Below are 23,037 nucleotides of genomic sequence, written 5' to 3'. Positions count from 1 at the left end.
GCTTCCGAACAGCTTACTTGCCAAGGAACCTCAGGAGGTGACGCGCCCTCTGGAGACTTCACCCGCCGCTGATGACGTACCTAGGGCACATCGTCAAGTGATCTCTATGCTTCGTTCCCTCATGGGCGCCATTCGAGAGGTGTTATTGGACATGGGGACAACGCCTGCACGGAGTGCACTCAAAGTACTGGACGCTTTGAGCCCAGTGCTTGAATCTCTTGAGTAGAGCCATGGCTACCAACCACTCTTCTTTTCGATCGGAAGTCAAGACAGCGTCCGTCATCCAGTGGAATGCGAGAGGGCTCAAATCACGCCTTTCTGATTTTCGTCAATTTGTGAACACTAACGGTTTCCCCATCATCGTCATTTGCGAGCCCAACATATCGAAACCTGTCAGATTATCGGGGTACGAAGCTGTCATGTCCTCGACAAATGGGGCATGCAGCAAATCATCGTTTATGTTCGGCGTGAACTCACTTATTTGCTACAGCCAACTGCGCCTGATGACGACAATCAGTATGTGTGTTTGACTGTTAAAAAGAACAAACTCCTGCTTACTTTAATAGGCGTTTATATATCGCCATCGAGTACTTTTAATTCACGAAGATTAGAACATATACTGACTGTATGTCCTGCTCCATGGGTCATTATAGGAGATTTTAATGCGCATCATCTGGCATGGGGAAGCACAAGGACAAACGCAAGAGGACGACGATTGGCAAGTTTCGCCTCGAATCATGGCCTTTCTCTCCTGAATGATGGCAGCCCAACGTTTCTTCGAGGTGTGACGTACGGTAGCTGCCTTGATCTTACTTTCGTCTCCAGCTCCCTCACCAGATGTGTTAAATGGTTCTCGGACATTGAGACACACGGGAGTGATCACATTCCTACCTATCTTCACATCAAAGGGCTCTCCAAGTCTTGTCTACAGAAGACCATCAGAATGACTAACTGGACCACTTTCCAGTCTGATATGGAAAATGTTTGCCAAGCGGGCCTGCCCACTGGGCTAGAGCAAGCAATCAAGAGCACAATACAAGACGCAACGCGCCCGATCGTGATTCCTTCTAAGCGAAACGATTTCGATACAGAATTGGAACGACTTCGAGCGCTTCGCCGTCGTGCGGAACGACGATATCGGCGTACCAAGTCCATACATGACCTCAGGACAGCCAGGCGAATGCAAAAGAAAATCCAGCGTCGTATGGACAGATTGGCCTCCCAACGGTGGACAACGTTTTGCCAGACATTAGACCCTCGCAAGCCCCTCTCTCAAATCTGGAGGACGGTGCGTGGTTTGCGCTGTCATCCTGAACAGCGCTTTCCCTTCAAGGCGCTGGCACTCTTTCAAAAGCGACAAGACATCGAAGTTGCAGAAGATTTTTGCGCGAGGATCGCTGACCAAGCGGTTCGTCCAGATCCCGTTGCCGGATGTGCCATCCCTTGTTCCCGTGATAGCCGAATGGACCTTCCTTTTACAATGGAGGAACTCGAGGCAGCACTGGCTTCATGCAGGCGTTCTTCACCTCCGGGGCCAGATGGCATATCGTACCGAGCCTTGTGCAATCTTGGTGAGGCCGCGCAGGGAGAACTACTGCGACTCTACAACAACTCGTGGCAAGAGGGTAACGTTCCCGACGAATGGAAGACAAGCCGATTAGTACCACTTCTGAAGCAAGGCAAGTCCCCACTTGACCTTGCCTCGTATCGCCCTATTGCATTGGCCAGCTGCGTGGGGAAGATAATGGAACGAATGATATATGGCCGCCTGGAGTGGTATCTAGAACACTACAAGATCTATCCAAACTCTATGGCTGGCTTCCGACGTGACCGTTCATGCATAGACAATGTTCTTGATCTCGTTACGTACGTTCAACAGCAGAGATCACGTAAGCGACTATCTGCAGCGTTGTTTTTGGATGTGAAAGGCGCCTATGATAATGTTCTACACGAGGCTATTGTCGATGCGCTTGAAGTGGTTGGCCTTGGTGGTCGAGTTCTTCGATGGATTGGTAGCTACCTGTCTGCAAGGTCATTCTTTGTGTCCACCGAAGACGGCCCCACCACACTACGCTATACCTGCCGAGGCGTTCCTCAAGGCGGAGTACTCAGTCCCATACTATTCAATCTCGCACTCATTCAACTTGTCGAATCCCTACCAAGTACGATCAAGATCTCTATATACGCAGACGACATATGTGTCTGGACCTCAGCCGTTACACGACTTCAAATACGTGCGAGACTTCAAAAGGCTGCAACATTGACAGCGCACTACCTTAGCAAACAAGGCCTCAGAATATCCCCGGAGAAATGTGCATTGGTGGCGTTCACGCGCAAACCAATGACACCATATGCCATTTCTATTGACGGGCAGTCGATTTCCTATGCCAGAACCTACAAATTTCTCGGCATAATTATTGACAGAAACCTCAATTGGAGCCCACACGTGGCCTATTTGAAGAAGCGCCTGACGGCCATTGCCCAGCTGCTCAAGTTCCTGGGAGGGAAAAACTGGGGCATGTCAGTAGATGCAATGTTAGAATTATACAGAGCACTCTTTCTTGGGTTTCTGAGATATAGTCTGCCTGTACTAACCAACACCTGCAAGACAAATCTTCGCGTTCTACAGGCTGCACAAGCTCAGGCACTCAGAGTTTGCCTAGGTCTGCCCAAATGTGCACCAACAGAGGCGACTATTGCCATCGCCAAGGATATACCAATACAAACGCACATTGCGTTAGAAGCCTTGAGAGCCCACATAAGGCATTTTGCTCGAGCTCCTAACCACCACCTGGCAACACTGCCCTCAGAAAGACCGCTAGCATCATACTGCGCGACAATCTGGAGCTACTCCGCCAACCTACCGTCAGGCTTCAGCCCCGCATCCAAACCATCGATTCCACCTTGGTGTTTAATTCGTCCTGCAGTGCATCTCAGTGTACCAGGAATCAAGAAAAAATCTGATTTGTCATCGCCTGTCCTGAAACAGCTATCTCTGCTTCTACTGCACGAGAAATACACCGACCACATACATGTTTACACCGACGGCTCAACGACCATCCGTGATTCGTCCGGGGCAGTAGTTGTCCCAGCGAAAGGTGTAACTGTTAGCTTTAGGACCGACCACCCAACAACATCAACGGCTGCTGAACTGACAGCTCTTCGCGCTGCACTTTGTGTTATCAATCGCGAACAACCGCAGCGATGGTCAATTTTAGTGACTCCAAAGCAGCCCTACAATCTCTCTTGTCAGCCCTGCGGCGTGGACCATATGAACAACTGGTATTCGAGATAAGACACCTCATTCATACGTCATTCGAGAAGGGACACCAAGTGACATTTCAATGGTTGCCAAGTCACTGTGGCGTGCTTGGCAACGAACATGCCGATAATGCTGCTCGGTCAGCTTTGCAAGGAGACAAGGAAGAGGCTATACCCCTTTCAAGGTCTGATGCTGCTGCCATGCTTCAAAGGATCGCAAAGAATATTTCGCACTCAACACTGAATACGTCAAGAAGCCAAAACTACCGGCAACACCACCTAAACGAGTTGCGGCGACTTCAAACACCATCTGGACTCCGCCGAAGAGAGACCACTCTGCTATGCCGCTTATGGCTAAGAGTGGCTTTCACGAAGTCATATTCGTTTCGAATAGGGATGGCCGGCAACGCTCTTTGCGACGCCTGCGGCACCGAGGAGACCTTGCAACATATCTTCTGCGACTGCCCTCGCTACGCTGCGCAGAGACGATCCCTGGTATTCGCTCTCGCTCATCTTCACAACAGACCGTTGACACTAGACACGATTCTCCAATGTCATCCTGAGAAGTCATCGAGAGTTCAAGCAACCAAGGCATTGCTCAAATTCCTAAGGACAACAGACTTACACGAGCGGCTGTAGACTTTTTAATGATGCCGCATACCGCACAAGACTGCCGCTCTGCGCTGTGACGTTATGTGTGTGCGTGTGTGTTCCCCTCTCTTTCTCTCTTTCTTTACTCTTCTTTCGATCTCCCCCATCCCTTCCCCCTGTACAGGGTAGCATACCGGTTATGCCAAACTGGTTAACATCCCTGTCTTTCCTCTCTCCCGTTTTCTTCTCTTCTCTCTCTTTATCTTATATAGAGACTCGAATAAAAACATCACCAGAGAAACAACTAAACTTTTTATCGTAAAAGTAAACAAAAGCTTACATATTCGAATGTTCTTCACAACGGCAATGGTCATTACGACAATATTACCGTAGTGACAACGTGATAACGATCGCTTACCATCTCTTCACCCTTGTTGGCTTAGACCAAGCATTGCACCGCACCATTGCTTGAGGTATCCCATTGTCAAGATATCTCTGCGCACCATAAACACCCAAATGTATTTTAATAACAATGCAATAAAGCCGAATATGATATTAGTGTCTGCCGGCCAAGAAGAATCGGCAAGCATCGGCTATCAAAACGGTAAGTGTTATATTATCTCATAGGGTATTTTTCTGAGCCCTCCAATATATTGCGCAGTAATTTGCATGTTTTAGGAAAATGTTTTCGGTTTGCAGTCGCAACTTGAAAGAAATTGATGCAATTATTGTCTATGTTTCCGAATTTTCTAGGCTCGGGCTCTGCCGCCATGGCCGTGTTTAACGTCCCTATCTATCACTAGCCATTAATATAATCATCCATTTTTCACAGCCGGCACATGTCAAGTACGTTGCATTACTTTTATAAAACCGCACCTCGATAGAACAGCTCTATGTATTCCTTAGCATCCCTAACCAAGTTTCTTTACCTTCTAGTTATTTCTCTCCAAATGTTTCAGTCCTGTACTTCCATGAATAACAACTCAATGTCTTCTTGAATAATTTCAGAAATAAGTTTTCAAATTTTGCATATTGCGCACACTGGGCGAATCAGTTTTAACCAAAGGGTCCGCTGCAAGCAAGTTCTTTTGTAACCCTGCAATTAATACTTCCAAATTTCTTTTTCTTTTTGGACATCAGTCGACAAAGATTTAGACACGTGCACGTCTCTTGTGCTATTACTGTAAGTAACGTAGTAAACGGTTGCGTTTGGTAAGCGTTGCAGACCTAAAAAAAGAAAAAAAAAACTGGTTCGTACGTGACAACGCCAACTTGCTTGTACGGGTCTTCACCCTTGCACAGAACTGGCTCGCCCCAAACACAACTTCGAAGTTACTCGAACATACTAGCCGCCGTAATGCCAATTTTAAAGGGATCCAAAGGAACTAGACTATCGGCTAAGTGTTCTGAGAGGCGAGAGGCTACTACTTCCTAGCCGAAAAAAGGTGGTTGATCCCTCCGTCATAGCAATCGTAATAACACGAAAGTAAAGCGTGCCCTTACAGAAGTAACTGAATGCTTACTGTACATTAATATAAGAGAGTTTGTACAATGTATATTGAAGTCTGGCAGCTATAGCCACCTTTAACGTGCATGCACCAACTTTGATGATCGGTGGTACATCTCCATCCCGACGACTAACGTCCATTTAACTGCTACAGCTACCACAACTAGCTGTAACCACTACAGCCACCACAAGGGTGTGTTAAAAACCAACCCTTGTGGTAGCTGTAGTAGTTAACGATGAAAGCGTAATCAGAGAAGGAGGTGTGACAGCCAGAACAGCGTCGCAAATTTGACGCAGAACTTGGTCGCCATCCCGAAATGTGATTGAACACCACGGCCGGACTAGAGGGAAACGCAAAGCGCGTCGTGCCGCCCCGGTGGCCCGGCCACGATTTTTCTCGGGGCGAGCGCGTGAGCGGGGAACGCGGTGCTACAGCCAGGTGAGGCAGGCGCCCGTTGCAGAGCTATTTTTTGGTTTGGATAAGCGTGATGCTATGAGCGAGGCCGACGCTTTTACGACGCTTGAGCTAAGATCGCCACCTCGTGATGTGTTAAGGCATTGACAAAACTGAACTTCTATTGAAAACGCGCCGAATGGGACGGACGTGTACCGTGTTGCAGGTGCTAATCGCGGAGGCCACAGTAATGGCGAATTACTTTACTTAACCGCTCCCAGAGGGCAACATCGCCCCGCTGATCGGAGAGTGGTAGATATAAAAGGCGCGTTTGTAAAGCCTCCAGAGTCTGTGACCGTGGCGCAGTAGAGAGCGTGCCCGGCATCTGTTGTTGCGGACCGAGAGGTCGTAGGTTCGATGCCCGTTGATGGAACTATTTTTCTTTGCCATCTGATCATGTGAATTGTTTCGACGTCATTTCCGTGACGGAAATACGTCACTGAAGTCCTAGTGGACCCCGGCACAAAACACTTTCGCGTTAAAAAAAGCCCTTGGGTAATTGATCCCTATGAAAAACACGAAAAAAAGTGTGTGTTTTTATATTTATATTAACCTACAAGCTTCGAAAATAAACCGCAGTATCATCTATTAGTACATATTCGTTGAAGACATTGCGAAATTGCTCGTACCTTGACAGTAACCCGCTATATGAGACCTAGGTGGACTGCGCTTGATTGTTGCGTAAGGGGCAGCATCGCAGCGTGCCTGAAAAGAAGGAATAGAATGAATAAGTTAAGATTTCATATGTCAATTTGAAATTTATTTCTCTCGTGCCACACGAAAAATGAAAGAAACAACACATACGTTTTTTTTCCATCACTTCCATCTGCTGCAAAGTATTGCCCCGATTTGGTTATAGGTGGCCATGCACACAGAGGGAAAATATGCAGCAGAAACTTCCCACTGAAGAATCGTCAGATAGGGCGGAAGCATCATGATTTATAACTTCAGAATTTAACCATCATATGGAAACACCAGGCAATGTTATTCAACACGGGCCGACATTAGACATTAGTTAGCCACCATTAGACGATGCACGCACGCACGCACACACACACACACACACACACGCACACACACACACGAAGACGCACGCACGCACGCACGCGCACACACAAACACACATACACGTGCGCGCACGTCCATGTTTTTTTTTGAAGACCTAGCCAAAGAGTGCTAAAGCATTAAAAGCAAAAATAAGACCTGTGTGTTTTTCATACGTCACTTACTTCTCCTAACATGACGCTACACTGCTGCATGCTCAGGCTATCGCTGCAGGTACAATACACCTACGACAGCGTGGGCAAGTGCCTTTTGTTTCATGCTTCGTAAATTTATTCATGCATAGATAATTACTACAGCTGCAATTGTTTCGTCGGTTACTGTAGCAACAAGTTGACCTTTCCGCAGGACAAGGTGCGGTTCACAAGACGCATTCTGGCCGCGTATCAGGAAAAACAAAGCTTTGCGCATCACAACAAACTGGTAAAGTGATAGCAATTCCCGTCATTCACTGACCCCTTTATTTCTTTTGTGCCGAGCGACAAAGAAGTTCGTGTTTATAGCCTATATTCAGAACACCTCGCGTAAAAGGGCGCGAAGGGGTCTGTGCATTCGAACGCACCTCAATATATTCGCTCAGGCGCAGTGCGCGTTGCAAACGCTACAATGGCCAGTATCACACGGTGCAGAGACCCGCCTATCCGCCTTTCGGGGGCATTCATCGGCAGAACGTAATTGCATCGAACATTGCAGGCTGGGCTCCCGGATAACGCCTGCCGGGGGTTTTGAAAGCAAGCTTCATGGTTATGCAAATGTGCGCTACTCACCCGGTATGCTATCGCCACTGCGGCAGCGCAGTCGGCGTCCGCCAGTAGTCGCTGCTGCTGGGCCTGCAGCGCGGCGTAAGGCTCGGCGTACTCGTGGCCCTCCTCCCCTCGGCGCCCTGCGAGGAGAAAGAAGGAAGAAGATGCGTTCAGGTGGTGATCGAAGGTACGTTCAGTGGGCACGCTGAAGAACCCCAACTGATCGAAAAATAATAGGCGTTTCTCGTAATCGTGGTTTTGGGACGTAATACCAGAGGCGTGCGCACAGGGTGTTTGTTCTGACGCTCTCTCACAGTGCCTACTCTGACTCCCAGGTCGCCTTGAAAGTGCACGCATAGCACAAGGACATGGTAGAATTTGCGCTAATTTAGTACAGACGTTCATGCCGCGATGAGTGCTGATAATGATATATTAAGAATAGTGCCAATATGCCGACTGACATCAAAGGTGCTCATTAATGAAAATGAAGGAGGCCACCGGAAAGGAGGGAGATCTTGGGAGTGGTGGGATTGGTGGACACCCGAATGGTTGTAAACGACGTTCAACGAAAAGTAAGTTTGGTGTGCCGAAAGCAAATAAAAAAAGCATAGAACAGGAAATCAACAAAACAACTTCGTTAGACGAACGGGTGAGACGAAAAGGTAGCAAAGGCAGAAAACTACGCGCCGCTGAAACAAATGAAAAAAAAAGTATGTGTGCTCAGAAGCATGCATGCAGTCTGAGAGACGCGCTCCGCAAAAGCTTTATTTTGGCAGCTGCTTTCTGAGTCGGAGCGCTTAGTGCTCGTGTAACAAGTACTATGGTGTACATAGGCAATATTAGCTGTTTAATGTGTAGCGGACCATCTGCTTCATTTGTAACACTAGTTGAGTTACGGTACTCTTGCACAAGTCGCAGTGAAAAACTTTAAATGTAGCGATGGCTATGCTAAGCATCAATAAACGCACTAACAGCCTCTAATTTTCTCAAAACACGATGACGACGTCACACTTTCGTCCGTGATACATCACTGCAAGTAGAAATTTACACTTCAGCTCTTACGAATAGCACCTGGAAGCAGTCGCAGAGTAAACTGCGGGGAGATGCTCTATGGAAAGTTTCCATTTCTATGCTTTTCTTAAACGAAGATTACCTTTACACGGGGAGTGCAAATCACTAGAAGATGGAAGAGGTTGTTCCGAGCAGCAACGAAAGAGCGAAAGAGATTGATGAAAGCGGTCTCAGACTTGACACTAATGAAGGTTTTCAGGCACCTGGAGAAGCTGGCTCTTCGACCGTAAAGTAAAAACACCACTTCTTGTTTGTCGGTAAAAGAATATTTGAATCAATAATTCTTTATGCGCCTTGGCGGCGTTCACGTGAACCTGCGAAGTAGAGCTTCATAAGGTATATTATGTAAAGCGAAAACAAATGAAAGCATTTCCAGTGAATCGATTTCGGTAACGATGGAAAGCGGTGCAAACTAGGATCAAAAAGAAATACGTGGTTCAAGACAGTTGAATATTTCCTTGAAATTTAATGAAGAAAATAAACGTTCTTACAAAATGATTTCTAAATAAGCTACAGATTTAAACTAATGATTCAGTTTTGCCCCAATTTATTTATTTTTTTCGTTTCATTCGAGCGTGTCTAGTGTCACTGAGCGCGGATTCGAACGTCAACGGGAATAAGAAACTGGTCAGACATTTATAACATATTGTTTCAGGAATTGACTAGAGTCAATCATTATGTAACCAGTTTGTGAACGCAGTTACTACCGCATTATTCTAAACTTGGTAGCTAAAATTGCATCAATGTCAGAAATGTGTGTAAACTCACAAAGCCACCAAACCTTAAAGGGGCCCTGCGACACATATTAGGCGTGTAGCTTTCATCACTTCTCTAACTGTGGAATGCACCGATATCGTTGCGTGAGTGGACACGCCAAAAACAAAGCTGTTATAATTTTATTTCAACGGAGAAACCACATTGTTTTTGTACTAGAGCAACACGCAACGGCTTTTCTTTTTCTTTTGTGGTCGGAAGTGGCGCTTCATCACGTGGGAGGGAAGACATTGGCAGGGCGTTTTGATTGGTTTGACGCGACAAGTCGCACGTAGTATTCATGTGGTCCCAGACAGGCCAAACTATTGTGCGCTAAAAATTATGAAAGCACTCCTTACACTTCCTCAGATACAATATGATTTCTGTTTTTAAATATGCAAATTTCAAAACAATTGCAAAACGACGCTAGGAGCACTGCACAATGGCGGTGATTGGAACCGGCCTTTCACGTCAGCGGGAGAGCGAAATGCGAAATAGAACGTTTTTTCTCGTTGTCTACTGGGGTTTTGAAGTATGAGGGCTAATAACTATCGTTACCGTGCACCAATTTGGATAATTATTTTTGCGTTCATCCCAGTATTGAGCACTACACGCAATCCAGCGCTGCAGAATGCAGACGGAAAAGCGTTTCAGGGCCCCTTTAAGTCTTTTTCGACGTGTTCATGCTTCAGTCTACGCCTCACAGTATACTGACTGTTACAAAGCCATGGCAACGCTTTGTTCCAACTGTCCGTAAAAATCAAAACTTGACAGCTTCAAGAAGGGACGAACACCCCACTCCCTTCACTCGTAGCGGATATAGAGAGAGGTTTGAAGGGACACAAAAGGCAAATAACAATTTCTGACAGAGTGAATGGTCAATGTGTGAGAACGTCTGTAACGTTAATAGTATCAACAGAAGTGCTCTAGTAGTCGAGAAATTAAGGTAAATGTAGGGCACGATGTGCGCCACGAGTGGGAGATTTTAGAAATGATCCCGATGACGTTAAGAGTCCCGAGTACAGTTAACCACAAGTAATAAAACTAGTTGCCACAAAAAAAAGAACCATCCGTGTATCACAAGACGTAATAAAATGCTGCTCGTTCGTTTCTGTTTGATTCGTGGAAAAAAGAACCTCTTGGCGTTACTATGGAGAACGGTGCGAGGGCTTCAAAAGTTCCGTTTTCGCCGAGCTGCGCGTCGCAGTGGTAGTTTCGGTATCGCGTACTGCTGCGTGTGCTTGGCTCTTGTCATTTGCGCACTGATCACACTCTACTGCTGCTGCTGGTCAAACTAAGCTCCGTTACAGTGAACTATACAGCTTCGGAGTGGCCCGTGGCTGCGTCTTGGCAAAGATGATGGCTGCTGTTGCGCAAGAAGCCGTAGCGTCGGCGGCCGGGCAGTAAATGCGGGCAACGTTGGGCACGGCAACTGTTACGTCAGAAGGCCCATTCAGGCAGGTCATTTGAAGTGCGCTGAAGCCGTACGGACCACTAAAACATAATTTTCTGTCAAAATAAGCATTTTCTTGGCACGAAACAAGCACTACCAGGTTTCTGGAACGCTATTTCAACAATCAACGTCGACGTAATATTTGCCTTTAGTGTCCCTTTACGTGGTCGCACTTGGGAAGGCTAGACCATGGGGGTTGAAGGGAGGTTCCCTTCAAACGGTCACTCGTACTGTGATTGGACATTTCTGTTTAAGGCACTTCCCCAACTAGGGATACCAACTGTATTTAACGAGCCGCCGAGCTCCCGCTCGACACATATTTCTGTCGTCACCTAACAAGATGTAAACAAACTTCTGCTAAGTTCCTCAATGACGAGCGCTCTCTCCCTCGGCGCTCTGCTCCTGACGTCCGCGGGCCTGCGGTTCGACATCTCCACTGAGCATAACGCTACCCGCTGGTCGGCTCTTGCAGCGGGCCAGTCGCAACAAAACAAGGTTTGACATTGGCTTGGACACGAGAGATCGTAATGGCCCGCGGCTAGTTCGAATAGGGAAGCCGCCACCTTGGTCGCACAACGTGCTTGCTCAGAATACAGTTCTATTCTTTCTCTCTCTCTCTCTCTTAACTTCATGGTAGGCAAGATTGCCGAACATGTCTCGTTCTGTGCGTTGCGCATTTTCCTTGGGTGTGTTATAATTCTGTCCGGAATTGAAGCCAGTCCAGTTTCACGGCTAAGAAGTCAATTGCGTGCGCAAGTGTTGAAACGCAGTTGCATCGTGTCCGTGCTACTTCACGCCACAACTCGTCCCTAAGAATATCAGTAAAACAATTAAACAAATAGCACTAACACATCTTAACACTTTGCATTTTACGCGTATACAAAAGAATACAACGCTGTTTACCTCAAGCTCACAAGAAATCGTAACTACGTTTCCCCTTGTAAATATGAACTGTGCCGGCTAGGTTTGAGACGGACTACTCAACAGTAATCTTGTTTGCATAGCAAATCTGCCTTGAATCGTACTTGCGGAGCTGTCCTTGCAGGGATATTTTGATGGGTTTGTCAGAACTTCAACAAGATTTAAGGGACGTTGCTTAGCGAAAAATATGAAGCCAGCGTCAATTAATAGGTTATTTTGTGATAAGGCTATGCTAGTTTTCTGCGCCCCATACAAGACTGTTATTTTTTATTGTTTTATCAGTTTCAACCACTTGCTATATAGAACGAACAAGGTGACCTAATTTTCATGTGACCTCATTTTCTTGCGGTTTCTGGAAATCAACCATTACATGCACCCCACGAGAGGTGCCAAACTCTATGATAAGTGGAACCACTGTATTTCTGTATTTTCTGTTCCTCGTTCCGCCTTACAGCGTCCTTTTAACGCTCGCGAAATTTCTACTCTTGCTACAAATGACAAATTGCTTATTACAGAAGCCAAATGTTTCAGTCCATCTCGAGCTAACCTATCCCGAGTATGAATTAATGTTTATTGCAGTGAAATACAGGATATCTTCCCTGATGCCACTTGAGGGGGAATGTTGTCTCATATAGGTAATGTTTAACCATCTACGCCAAATATTTAAACACAGTACTCTACCTCACACGGAACATAGTCACGATGAGACATGACTTAGCGCATTCACCTCTCCTCGATCCCGATGCGACAGGGACGGGTTTCCGGGCTGGCGAGGCGTAGTAGGAGGTGGCCTTCCCGTAGGCGTCTTGCTGCTGCAGCCGCTCCTTCTTGGCGCAGAACTCGGTCATGCTCATCGAGTCCGTGCTGCCTTGGCACTTGCGCAGCGGGTCGTCTGCGCATGCATTGAGAACGGTCAGCGAAAACTTGTGCTTGCAACTAGGACACATGAGAATTACCCGCCACGGTGGCTTAGTGGCTGCAATGCTTTACTGCTGACCCGAAGGTGGCGGGGTCGAATCCCGGCAGCAGCGGCCACGTTTCGATGGAGGCGAAAGGCTAGAGGCCCGTGTGCTTTGATTTAGGCGCGCGTTAAAGAGCCCCAGATGATCGAAGTTTCCGGAGCCCTCCACCACGCCGTCTCTCATAACCATAACGCGATTTTGTGACGTAAAACCCCAACAATTATTATGGTTACATGAGAATTCATGATCACACTTTACAACCGCGCAGGCCTGGCGTTTTTTGCCATGTTATTCTTAAGCTTGGATTATGGGCCAATTAATCAAGTAGAAGGTTTAAAAGCATAAGCGTTTACATCAGCAGAAGTGCCGTCGTGGTGTTCTTTGACGTACACCTTCGTCATGAGGCTGAAGCATGCCGCTTGTAACGACAATTCGTTTTCATAGGATGCTTCGCGCACTTCTCGGTATCAATATATTTGCAACTTGGTGTGTGTGTGTGTGTGTGTGTGTGTGTGTGTGTGTGTGTGTGTGTGTGTGTGTGTGTGTGTGTGTGTGTGTGTGTGTGTGTGTGTGTGTGTGTGTGTGTGTGTGCGCGCGTACGCGCGCGCGCCTCCCTCTGCTCTCCTCACTCCGTGGTCGCCGCTGTTTCCTGTTTCCTTTAAAGGTCCGATGACCATTAAAGGAGGCGATGACGGCGGCAACATCAGAACAGTGGTCTGTAGCTAACGAATGTGCTTCCATTAAAAGATATTATGACCAGGAGACGGTGATTTGGGGGAGAGAGGTAGGGGAGAGGGCCCCTTCTCGGCGCGCACATCAGAGCGAATATGCACCCTGGTTTGGGGCCAGTTGCGATCATAGGATTCAAAACGACCGGCTCGGTTTTCCTTTAACGCTACCCAGCTCCCTTTGTATTCCTCGCCGAAGCAGTTTTAGAGCGCCCCTTTCTTTTGTTCTTGTTTGCATCAATAAACAGTTCACCATCGAAGACGTTCTATTACTGTGTTTCCGCGACAATAATTGTGCACTGATCTAACCGTTTTTCTTTCACGTTAACTCAGGCCACTGGTTATGTCCCTCTTCATAATAACGATCTTAATATACAAAACAATATCTTTAGCTAATTACACGCCTGTAATAGTAATGGTCGCTAATTGCCTCAACGTCGGCTATCACCTCCAAATAACATCACAAGGATGGCAATCTAGTGGCAGTGGAGCAATGTGCCAGAGATGCTACAAAGTGAAACAGTTTTGCTAGTTTAGTGAGTGCTCAGCTGTTTGAATCCTTTTTCCACGACTTGGGTCTGACTTTTTAAGGGTAAAGACCAGCCTTTTTCCCAATAAATTATTCAGTTTTTTCTTCTTTCGTATACATTTAAATCCTTATGTAATTAAAAAAAACAATGAGCTTCGTTACTTTCTAAACAACCGCATAGTCGTTGTCGCCCAGCATGAAAAAGCGATCGGACCTACACTTCTACGTTCAATGCTAAAAAGCTGTTGCCTTTTATCGAACAATTGAAACAAGCGGGAAAGCTATGCTATTATTTTCACATTATACTTCGTCTGCCAAAATGGAACACAAATGCGACTGTGGTGTAGTTTTTCAAGATGTATTAAATAGAACAGTACGTTGATCCGTGCGAAACGTTAAACCACAATTTCACGTACGTCTACCTACATCGGACGGGTTAACCTGTTGCCTTGGAACAGTGTTAACGGATGTTTTGTTATGCCAAACTACGTGTACGTAACTTTTTTTTTTTGCGTGTGTGTTGAATTACTGTATACGTACAGCTGTATGCACGTAGGCGTGCACGCTCGCAAGCGGATTTTTGGAGAGTACCGCGTCAAGTGAGCCGTATGATAACACCACTCTCAACCAATATTCTTATACGGTCGCATATTTTTCATACAGGGTTTTATCAAATGATTGAAGAAAGAGGTTGAGACCTTTAAGGGCTGCCCTAATACGGTTGTACCGGACTGTGACGCCGCATGGAGAGCGTGAAATCAACTTTGCTACCGTGTAAGGCCACTACTTTAACGTAATCATTCTCTTTCTAAAACAAGAAAAGAAAATGAACGATTACCAACACGGAGAGTTTTGCCAATTAAGGGTAGCTTTAGTGGAAGTACCGTTACGCTGCATCCGGAGAGAAAATGAAATCAGGCTGTATAATGGACAAAGGCTTCCGAAAACCGCATTACGAAGTTTCCAAGTTTCAGCAACACCGATCTGCGTGTACGCCGCACCCTCGCACGTTACTCGAGACGCCAATAACTCCGTTAGAGAGCTGCGAAAGGGCCTAAACCAGTTTCGTACCTGTCCCAGACGCGCACACCGCCATTGTTCTCAAGCGAAAATAAATAATAATAATAATAAAAAAATCCACTCACTGCAGAGCTGTCGGGATGCTTGAGTCGCAGGCATTCTTATAGCTGACGTTCAGCTTGGAAACTTTTCATATAGCGATTGCGCAGTGCCCTCTTGTCTGCAGCGAGTGCGAGCACAGAATCAAATTTAGGCTCGCAGCGGCGGTTTACGCAACGGCGTCGCGAATGCTTCGTGCGCTCGACTCACCAAGCGAATACAGGGCACGTCAACTAGACGAGACGTGCCCCGCGGCGCCGCGCCTGCAACGAACGTAACTGGCTTTTGGGGATGCGACATTGCCGAAGATGTCGCTTGCTTCGAGCGCCAGAAAGAAGCCCAGCCGCGTCGGCGAATGCTTTTCGCTCTCCTATAAATGTTTCTCGTAATCTTTCTATACGCGTACCTGGGCTCTTGCTCGAGTATATGATCGCCACTTTGCATTCGCTTTCTTGAATCAGAGAGCCGAGTGCTTCGAGGGAAGCGTGACACTTTTGTTTCCTATGCTCAGCAACAGCTTAAGTGACTGAACGAACGTCGAACGTGAGTTAAAGTCTACGACGCACAGCCGCCAGGCTTGGCAGAAGAGAAAAGCGTGATGAGCAATCCTATACGTAATGCATCGATTTTTTTTGTCTCCTCGTGCCTGCTGCCGTATAGTTTTGTAGGAGAAGCGTGTAGCCCTAAATATTTGAGAGACGCGTTTCCACCGCGCCGAGCTACTTGAGATTGTCGTTCCATTTTGAAACGTGCTGCTCGATTCGAACGAAGTGCCGTGAATATTTGATGCGCGAACTACTCCCAGAGGCGCAGCCCGGCTTGGCGCGGCAACAACGTCAGACGGCGACCGAGAGTCAGATGCAACCAGCGCATGACAGCGTTCTGTCAGGGCGATGCTTGCGCAGAAAGAACGTCGTGGCAACCTAACCGGTTAATTTGGCAATGCCTTACATTCAGAACGGAGGTTACGTTAGGTTTTTCTGAAAATACAACGCCAAAATGCCGCACCTGCTAGTCTCCAAGGACAAATATTGACAAATCATGTTTAAGGCTTAGTGATAAGCGTCATCGACTACATTCGAATTCAATGCAAGGCTTTTGAAAAATCAGCGCGCAACGCAACTGCTGCTTGATAATGCTCTTTCATCAAACTCGGTGTTCGTCTACGCAAGATTAAAGAAATGATTAAGATATTTGCACTGTGTTCCCATTTCGCTGCAGTAGAGCGTCGTCATTAAAAATAATGAATAGCTGCGCATGCAGATTAAAAGACGAAGACAACCACGGCGATATCACCGCGCTTAGGTAAAATGATCACTTTCAAGAGGAACTATCCAGCTTACATAAGTGTTGAATGTGATAGATTCAACATGTCTAATTTATTAGGTGCGATAATGTAAGACTGGTTTAGGATGGCTGTTAATGAACGGTAAGGCCGTAATGGCGTTGAATATGTTTAAACCAACGACTGCTCACCCATGTGATTCTCGTCGGCGGCACTGGCGGCGCTGTAGGCGTCGTTCTGTCGCCGGAAGCACACCATGACCAATGCGATGACGACGATGAGCACGAGCACAGATACGCTGACCGGAAGTAGAATGGACAGGTTCCGGTACAGTGGCACGTCGCTACCATCTCCTGCCTGGACCCCGGATGATCCATGGGTAGAGCTGACCCCGGCTGCATTAAACAAGATCAAACTTATCATGCGAAGTACACGTAATCTCTTAGTTACGCATTTCCACTTCTGCTAGGTACAAGTGCGGGGTGAAATCGTTCAGCAAATTGGCTGTCAGCCGGGTTTATTGGTGTAATGTTGTAGCACAGCAAACAGCGCAAGAAGAAGAAGAACGATGAAGAGAGCGGATGGCTTCCAAAATATAGATTATCGCGCTTTTCCGAAAGCCAATTTGAAAGCAATACGTGGCTGATGCCGGGAGCTGTGGAAGACTGCATTGGTATATTCCCACTTTGCGGCATTACTGAAGCCTGCCCTAGATAACATTATTGGTGTTCTTGAGAAAATTAGGATGCGGGGGACAACGAGGTCAAGCAGAGTTTTCCGATGCAACAATGTAGAGATAAAACACTGTTAAAAAAATAACTAATACCAGCACGAAAGACGCACGTTTAATGACGCGGAAAAAAGACACTTCAGTACACAATAATCCAGACACGAATGAAGCACTAACAGGCAGAAATACTTGCTCACTGAGTACTTATACTTTGATACTACACACTTTTACGTAACAAACAAGGGTAACGCCCCCAGAGCAGTTCGTTGAGAATATCGCTGTTCCACAGTCTTGAACTTAACTGAATTGAGATTTACGATGATGATGATGGTGATTATGATGCTGATGATGATGATGACACTGACCCATGTGCGACCTGTTGAGCGTCCTTATGGAGTAGTCGGCCTCAGTGGTGCCGGCGTCCGAGTGAGCGCTGACACGGACCTCGTATTCCCTACCGGGCGATAGGTGGCGCAATTCGAAGTGCCTCTGGTGGCCGGGAATGACGTCAGACACAAGCTTCCACGATTGCTGCTGCTGCGGTTGTCCGGCAGGGGCAATGGGCCTAAGTTGCACGGCGAAGTGGAGAATCGGACAGCCACCAGACTGCCACATGTCTAGCCTGAGTGTCGCCGAGGTAGCGTTCACCTCAATGAAGTTCTCTCGTTTCGAAGAAACCGGCGCTGAAAAGTGGAACAGAGGCATCGTCAGTAGAGCCACCCTTTACCTATTGCATTATAGACGCGATTGTAAAAGGTTTACTCCGACTTAACACAACAATCATTAACAAAATGACAGACGTTTCGCCCCCTGTACAGGAGGCGTCCTCAGTATGCACTGAGGAGCAAATGTCGACCAGTCCACTAGCCACGTACGTCCTTGTAAACGTCCGGTAGGGGGCCGCGGTTCTTGTTGCAAGCAGATGCGTCACAGTGAATGAACCACGATTTAAGGAGCTTTTTCTTCCCCTCACCTTCGTCCGCGAACCAGAGTCATCGCATTGATTAGGTCGAAGGCATGCCTTGTCGTTCAGCAATGTTTCAGAATACCCTCACATGAAAAAACCAGCGCAAGGACAACGGAGAACACACGGAAGAAGGAGGACATAGGACAAGCGCTGTGACACAGGACAGCGCTTGTCCTGTATCCTCCTTTTTCAGTGCCTTCTCCGTCGTCCTCGCGCTGTTGTTTTTTTTAATTATGCACCGATTCCAACTCGCCTATCTTTTCCAGCTTTCTACAAGCTCCGTCTTAGAACGCGTTGAATGGGCGGCTTTAGCAACATCCCCTTTGTGTTCTTTTAGACTCGTTGAACTTTTCCTGCCCGTTTCGCCGAGGTTAGTCGCCCCGCAATCCCCGCATAGTACATAGTAGATGACACCGCTCTGGAGAAGTAACTGCGAAAGCCAATGTGTGACATTACCACATTTCCTATGGTATATTTTGTTCCGTTTTATGTCATCAGTCGCAAAGCGAAATCCTATTGGATAATCTAGAAACTAAAACAAAAACCTAAAAAAATGAGAGATATTCAGGAAGGGTAGTACAAAGCGCAATGGCGGTAATTCGGGCTAGTTGGTTGCTCATGATCGTAAAATAACAGCGCAAAAGACTACGGACGAACACACAGAGACAAACGAGCGCTGACTCGGGAGACTTTTCTGTTTGACGTGGTACGAGAGCATGCGAGAACGACACACAGCAACCGCAATGAGCGATACTGTTCGAGAAGGGTCAGATGGAACATAGTTGCAAGAGCCCGCAAAACTAGAGATGAAGTTCACAATGGCGGTAAATCGGGCTAGGTGGTTACTAAAACTAAAACAACAACCTAAAAAAAATTCAGAGATATTCAGTAAGGGTTGAGGTTGCTCATGATCGTAAAATAACAGCGCAAAAGACGATGGAAGAACACACAGACGCAAACGATCATGAGCAGCCAAATAGCCCGATTTACTGCCATTGGGAAGTTCATCTCTAGTTTGTGGGCTCTTGCAACTATGTTCCTTCTGACCCTTCTCGAACAGTATCGCTCATTGCGGTTGCTGTGTGTCGTTCTCGCATGCAATCGTACCACGTCAAACAGAAAAGTCTCCCGAGTCAGCGCTCGTTTGTCTCTGTGTGTTCGTCCGTCGTCTTTTGCGCTGTTATTTTACGGTAGTATATAGCAATGAAACTGCAGCTTATGAATCTATTCGCTTACGCAGCGGTTTGAAAACTACGGAAAACACTACTAGTACTCTAATTGGCAATAAAAACGCTTCTGAAGTTAGCGGACATCAAGCACGGCAAAAATAGATACAAAATATATTGGCGTCGATTTGTAGTGTAAAATGAGAAGATAATTACGTCTTAAGGGGGGACGAGGGTCTTAAAATAGCAAAAAATCGTAAATATTGTCAAATTCTGGAAATGACTATTTCAAACCATTGGTAGTCCAAATTATGCTCTGGAAAAATACTTTGTTATGGAAAAATGGCCTTTCTTTTTCTTAGATGCTCAATAGATCAAATTTAAAATGTTTTTAAATCTTGACAATCGATTTTCTCAGCTTTGTTATTTTTGTGAAGTGAATCGACCTTACGGAAGTTTTGAGGAGGTTTGTATGAACATATTTAGACAAAGTTGGTATCATTTTTTTCAGCAGCACCTGAAGTACAGGCTAAAGGTTTTGCTTTTTTCTGAACATTGACGCACTTGTAATTATTTGATAAGTACCAGATAATTACTGGAAGCTAACTGTTACCTTCAAAGTTTGAAAATTATTTCTGATAAGAGAAACAGCAGTTTTCACATCTAATTTGCTTTAGCCTGTGAGGTGGACCTTTTAGAAGAACCACGTAGTCTTGAAAAGCAACTTTTTCTTTTCTAAGTTACCATAACGACCCGTAAGGAATTACCTAATTAAAATGTGGAAATTTCCTTTCTGAATGAAATATCTTAAATATGTTTGCAGATTTGGAATCTCCATTCAGTGATACACATGCATGCCAATTTTCATTAAGATAGGATAATAAATAAAAAAAGCTTTTTTCAAGACCCTCATCTCCCTTAATAAAGAAAAGGCAATAATGAATGACTAATTAACTGTGCTTTTCTGGGCTTTGTTTCGTAACATACTACGTGAACTATACAAACCATCTCAATGAACAGAGCAGTTTCCTTACGGTTACCTAGCAATAGTATTATGCGACATTCACGGATGCGGCACTGTATGTAGACAAGTGAATGACCCACCTGCGCCTCTGGTTCTGCCGTAAATGATGTCACGTGGTTCTGCAGTGCCGAGGCTATTGGTTGCGGTCATGTAGAAACTGTAGAGCGAACCACATTTGAGTCCCTCCAGGGTGAACTTGTTCGAGCTAGTGCTGATGGCCTTTTGCTGCCATTCGCCACCTTCGGCTTGGTAGTGGAGCACGTAATCTGTATGGCAATAGCAATTAAAAGAGAGAAAACAACGAGAGAGAGAGAGAGTATTTTAGTTGAAGGCACTATAAGCTCTCGAGTCGTAGTGAACATGTACGTCACTTGCTTCTACCATTGTTCTAGAAAACAATTTCCAGAAGAAGAAGAAAAAGCACGAACAGCTTTTTCTCGGATAAACTTAACCTCTACGATTGTCCACGATAGCTTTGTTCCACATTTAGTGTGCAGAGTAGACCTTTACAAACGGTCCCTTTCATAAATGTATGGATGTACAGCAGTGTTTAATGGTATTCACAAGAGCTGCGTTTTTGTCGATAATACATTCTTTCAAGTAATGGGTTATGGCTTTTTCGCAATACAACTGCCAACAATTAACTATTGAATGTACCCTGATGAGTTTCAATTCTTCTTCTTGAAGAAACACGACATGAATGACCGTACGCTAAACTACATTTAGCTGTTCGATGCTTAGTATGACTGATTAGACACGCAGAAAAAACGAGCCTTGGTACCTTGACTTTAATTCAATAATATAACCGCGGTATAAGAGTTTTGTATCACTCCTATTTACTACCAACCTACCGTAGTTCCGGACTGAAGCGAATATTGCAATAAATAAACCAATCCGTCGGTTAAAGAAGCCGAAATTTCGCCGTTAAAGAAACCTAAATAATAGAAGTATTGCCGAAGGGGCATACTCCCGATGTAAGTGTCTAATTATTGCAAAATAAAGGTTAGTGGCATGTCATAGATACTAAATCTGATTCGCAGATACGAATTTTCAAAAATAACGGAAGTCGTTTCGTGAAGTTTTCTTATACATCAGGAACGCTAATGTTTAAAGGAAGCGTGTCGTGGTCGTTAACAATCCACAGTACAGATCCCTTACACTTCATTACACATGACGAAGCCCACGTGCTTCCAAACTCGTTTACACATGTGACATCGCGTGTTTTTTTCTACGTCATTGTTATCTCATACATGAAACAGCGGCACTTGCAGAAGAATGAACACCTAATAATAAAAGTGTTCCTAATAAAGTCCTGTCCGCTTTTGCGCAACACAATTATTTTTGTTCGAATAAAAATTACCTCAAAATAAAACATAGTAGTTCAAGCGTAAGATGGAGATATTTTATCTGTTCAGGGTTCTTCGTGTAATGCCAGTTGATATTTTCTCTTAGTCTCGTATTACGATGGTATAGCTCCAGCTTTTCTCGTACCAGCAAAACAGCAAAATCTTCAAGCCAGACAAACTAAAAAAAATATTTCTTTGGAATATATTTTTACGAAGCACTGGTATGACAAAGTGAACCGATAGAACGTTTCTTATGGTTTTTACTTAAAATTTACGTCGTGCACGCAATCTTTGCGTAAATAATTTGTTTTTCTTGCATGAGCGCTGTACTGATCGTTCCTAATTAAACTTCCTGATGTTACACAATCGATTGTCTAGAAAAACTTTTCTTATGGCCAGTTACGCGCCGATAGTTGTATAACGGGCCACTAAATCTACGTAATCTACGCAAAAATGTGTGTTTCCTCCGGATGTTAGTACGAACGCAGAGAGCCACCGCAAAGGACCGGAGGCGCCATCTACTAACAGTGGCATATGGTAAGCCAATCAATAATTATCGCGACTAGAGCGTCATCTAGTTCGACGAAAAACCACTAGCGTGAGAGCTAAGTGCGAATGCAGAATTTACTAAAGGAAGTAAATTAAATGTGCTACCATATGAAATTTGTGTGCGCGCTTTATAAATAAGGCAAATATTAGAAAACCTACAATTTCTAATGTTGCTTGTTTAAGTTCGTAAGAGCGACGCGAACAAATACGAAAAACTACCAGTGTGGATGGCGAGAAAGACTGGAGCCGCCACCTACACGACGTGGGTGAAAGCTTCCACCGTGAATCGATCGACGAACGGCGCGAGGAAAGCGACATCTATTTCGATGGTGGGACAAAAGAGCACAACCCCCATGTGCGCGCTAAGTACGAAAGTACAAACTCGAAACAGGCTAAGTGAATTATACCTGTCGCTTGCAAGTGTGCCAACGTTATTTCGTTAATCATACCGGCACCTGACCCTTCGTGAGCACAGCCTCTTGCACGTTTTGATTGCGCAGCAGTTGCTACATTTTAATGTTGCCACTTCTGTGGAAAATGCGGACAAATATTGCGGTAATATGAGACGCAAAATTACGACATGGAAGCAAGGAACTGACGCTGGTGTGAGCGAACCAAACCCACGTGTCCCTACGCCGACAGCGCGCCCTTTTAACAACATCGCGTATTGAGTTTTGATCTTTTTCGAGCGTGGCCTCGGGCACCAGAGCACGGCTCATGGCTCAATACTGCTCCCTTATTACGAAAACCAGAATTTGCATTATTTGCGACAGCTTGCTACCTGTTATACTCTGGCACGCTCCTAGCGTATTCAAT

General features: G+C 45.7%; 1 protein-coding gene across 1 annotated transcript in view; it reads right to left on the bottom strand.

Moving 5' to 3' along the window:
* Positions 1-23,037, bottom strand: part of LOC119382786 (Down syndrome cell adhesion molecule-like protein Dscam2) — a 291,338-nt gene that overhangs the window by 4,706 nt on the left and 263,595 nt on the right. Inside the window, exons 21-27 of the mRNA XM_037650632.2 lie at positions 20,407-20,592; positions 17,535-17,852; positions 16,631-16,834; positions 12,544-12,708; positions 7,643-7,758; positions 6,443-6,518; positions 4,271-4,347 (exon numbers count right to left, since the gene is read on the bottom strand). Coding sequence (XP_037506560.1) covers positions 4,337-4,347; positions 6,443-6,518; positions 7,643-7,758; positions 12,544-12,708; positions 16,631-16,834; positions 17,535-17,852; positions 20,407-20,592 — 1,076 coding nt within the window. The 3' untranslated portion in view covers positions 4,271-4,336. The remainder of the gene's footprint in view (positions 1-4,270; positions 4,348-6,442; positions 6,519-7,642; positions 7,759-12,543; positions 12,709-16,630; positions 16,835-17,534; positions 17,853-20,406; positions 20,593-23,037) is intronic.

This window comes from Rhipicephalus sanguineus, chromosome 2 (assembly GCF_013339695.2).
Source record: "Rhipicephalus sanguineus isolate Rsan-2018 chromosome 2, BIME_Rsan_1.4, whole genome shotgun sequence".
Taxonomy (NCBI): Eukaryota; Metazoa; Arthropoda; class Arachnida; order Ixodida; family Ixodidae; genus Rhipicephalus; species Rhipicephalus sanguineus.
Note: the sequence above shows the minus strand (reverse complement) of the source record. Positions and strands in the feature narration are given on the sequence as shown.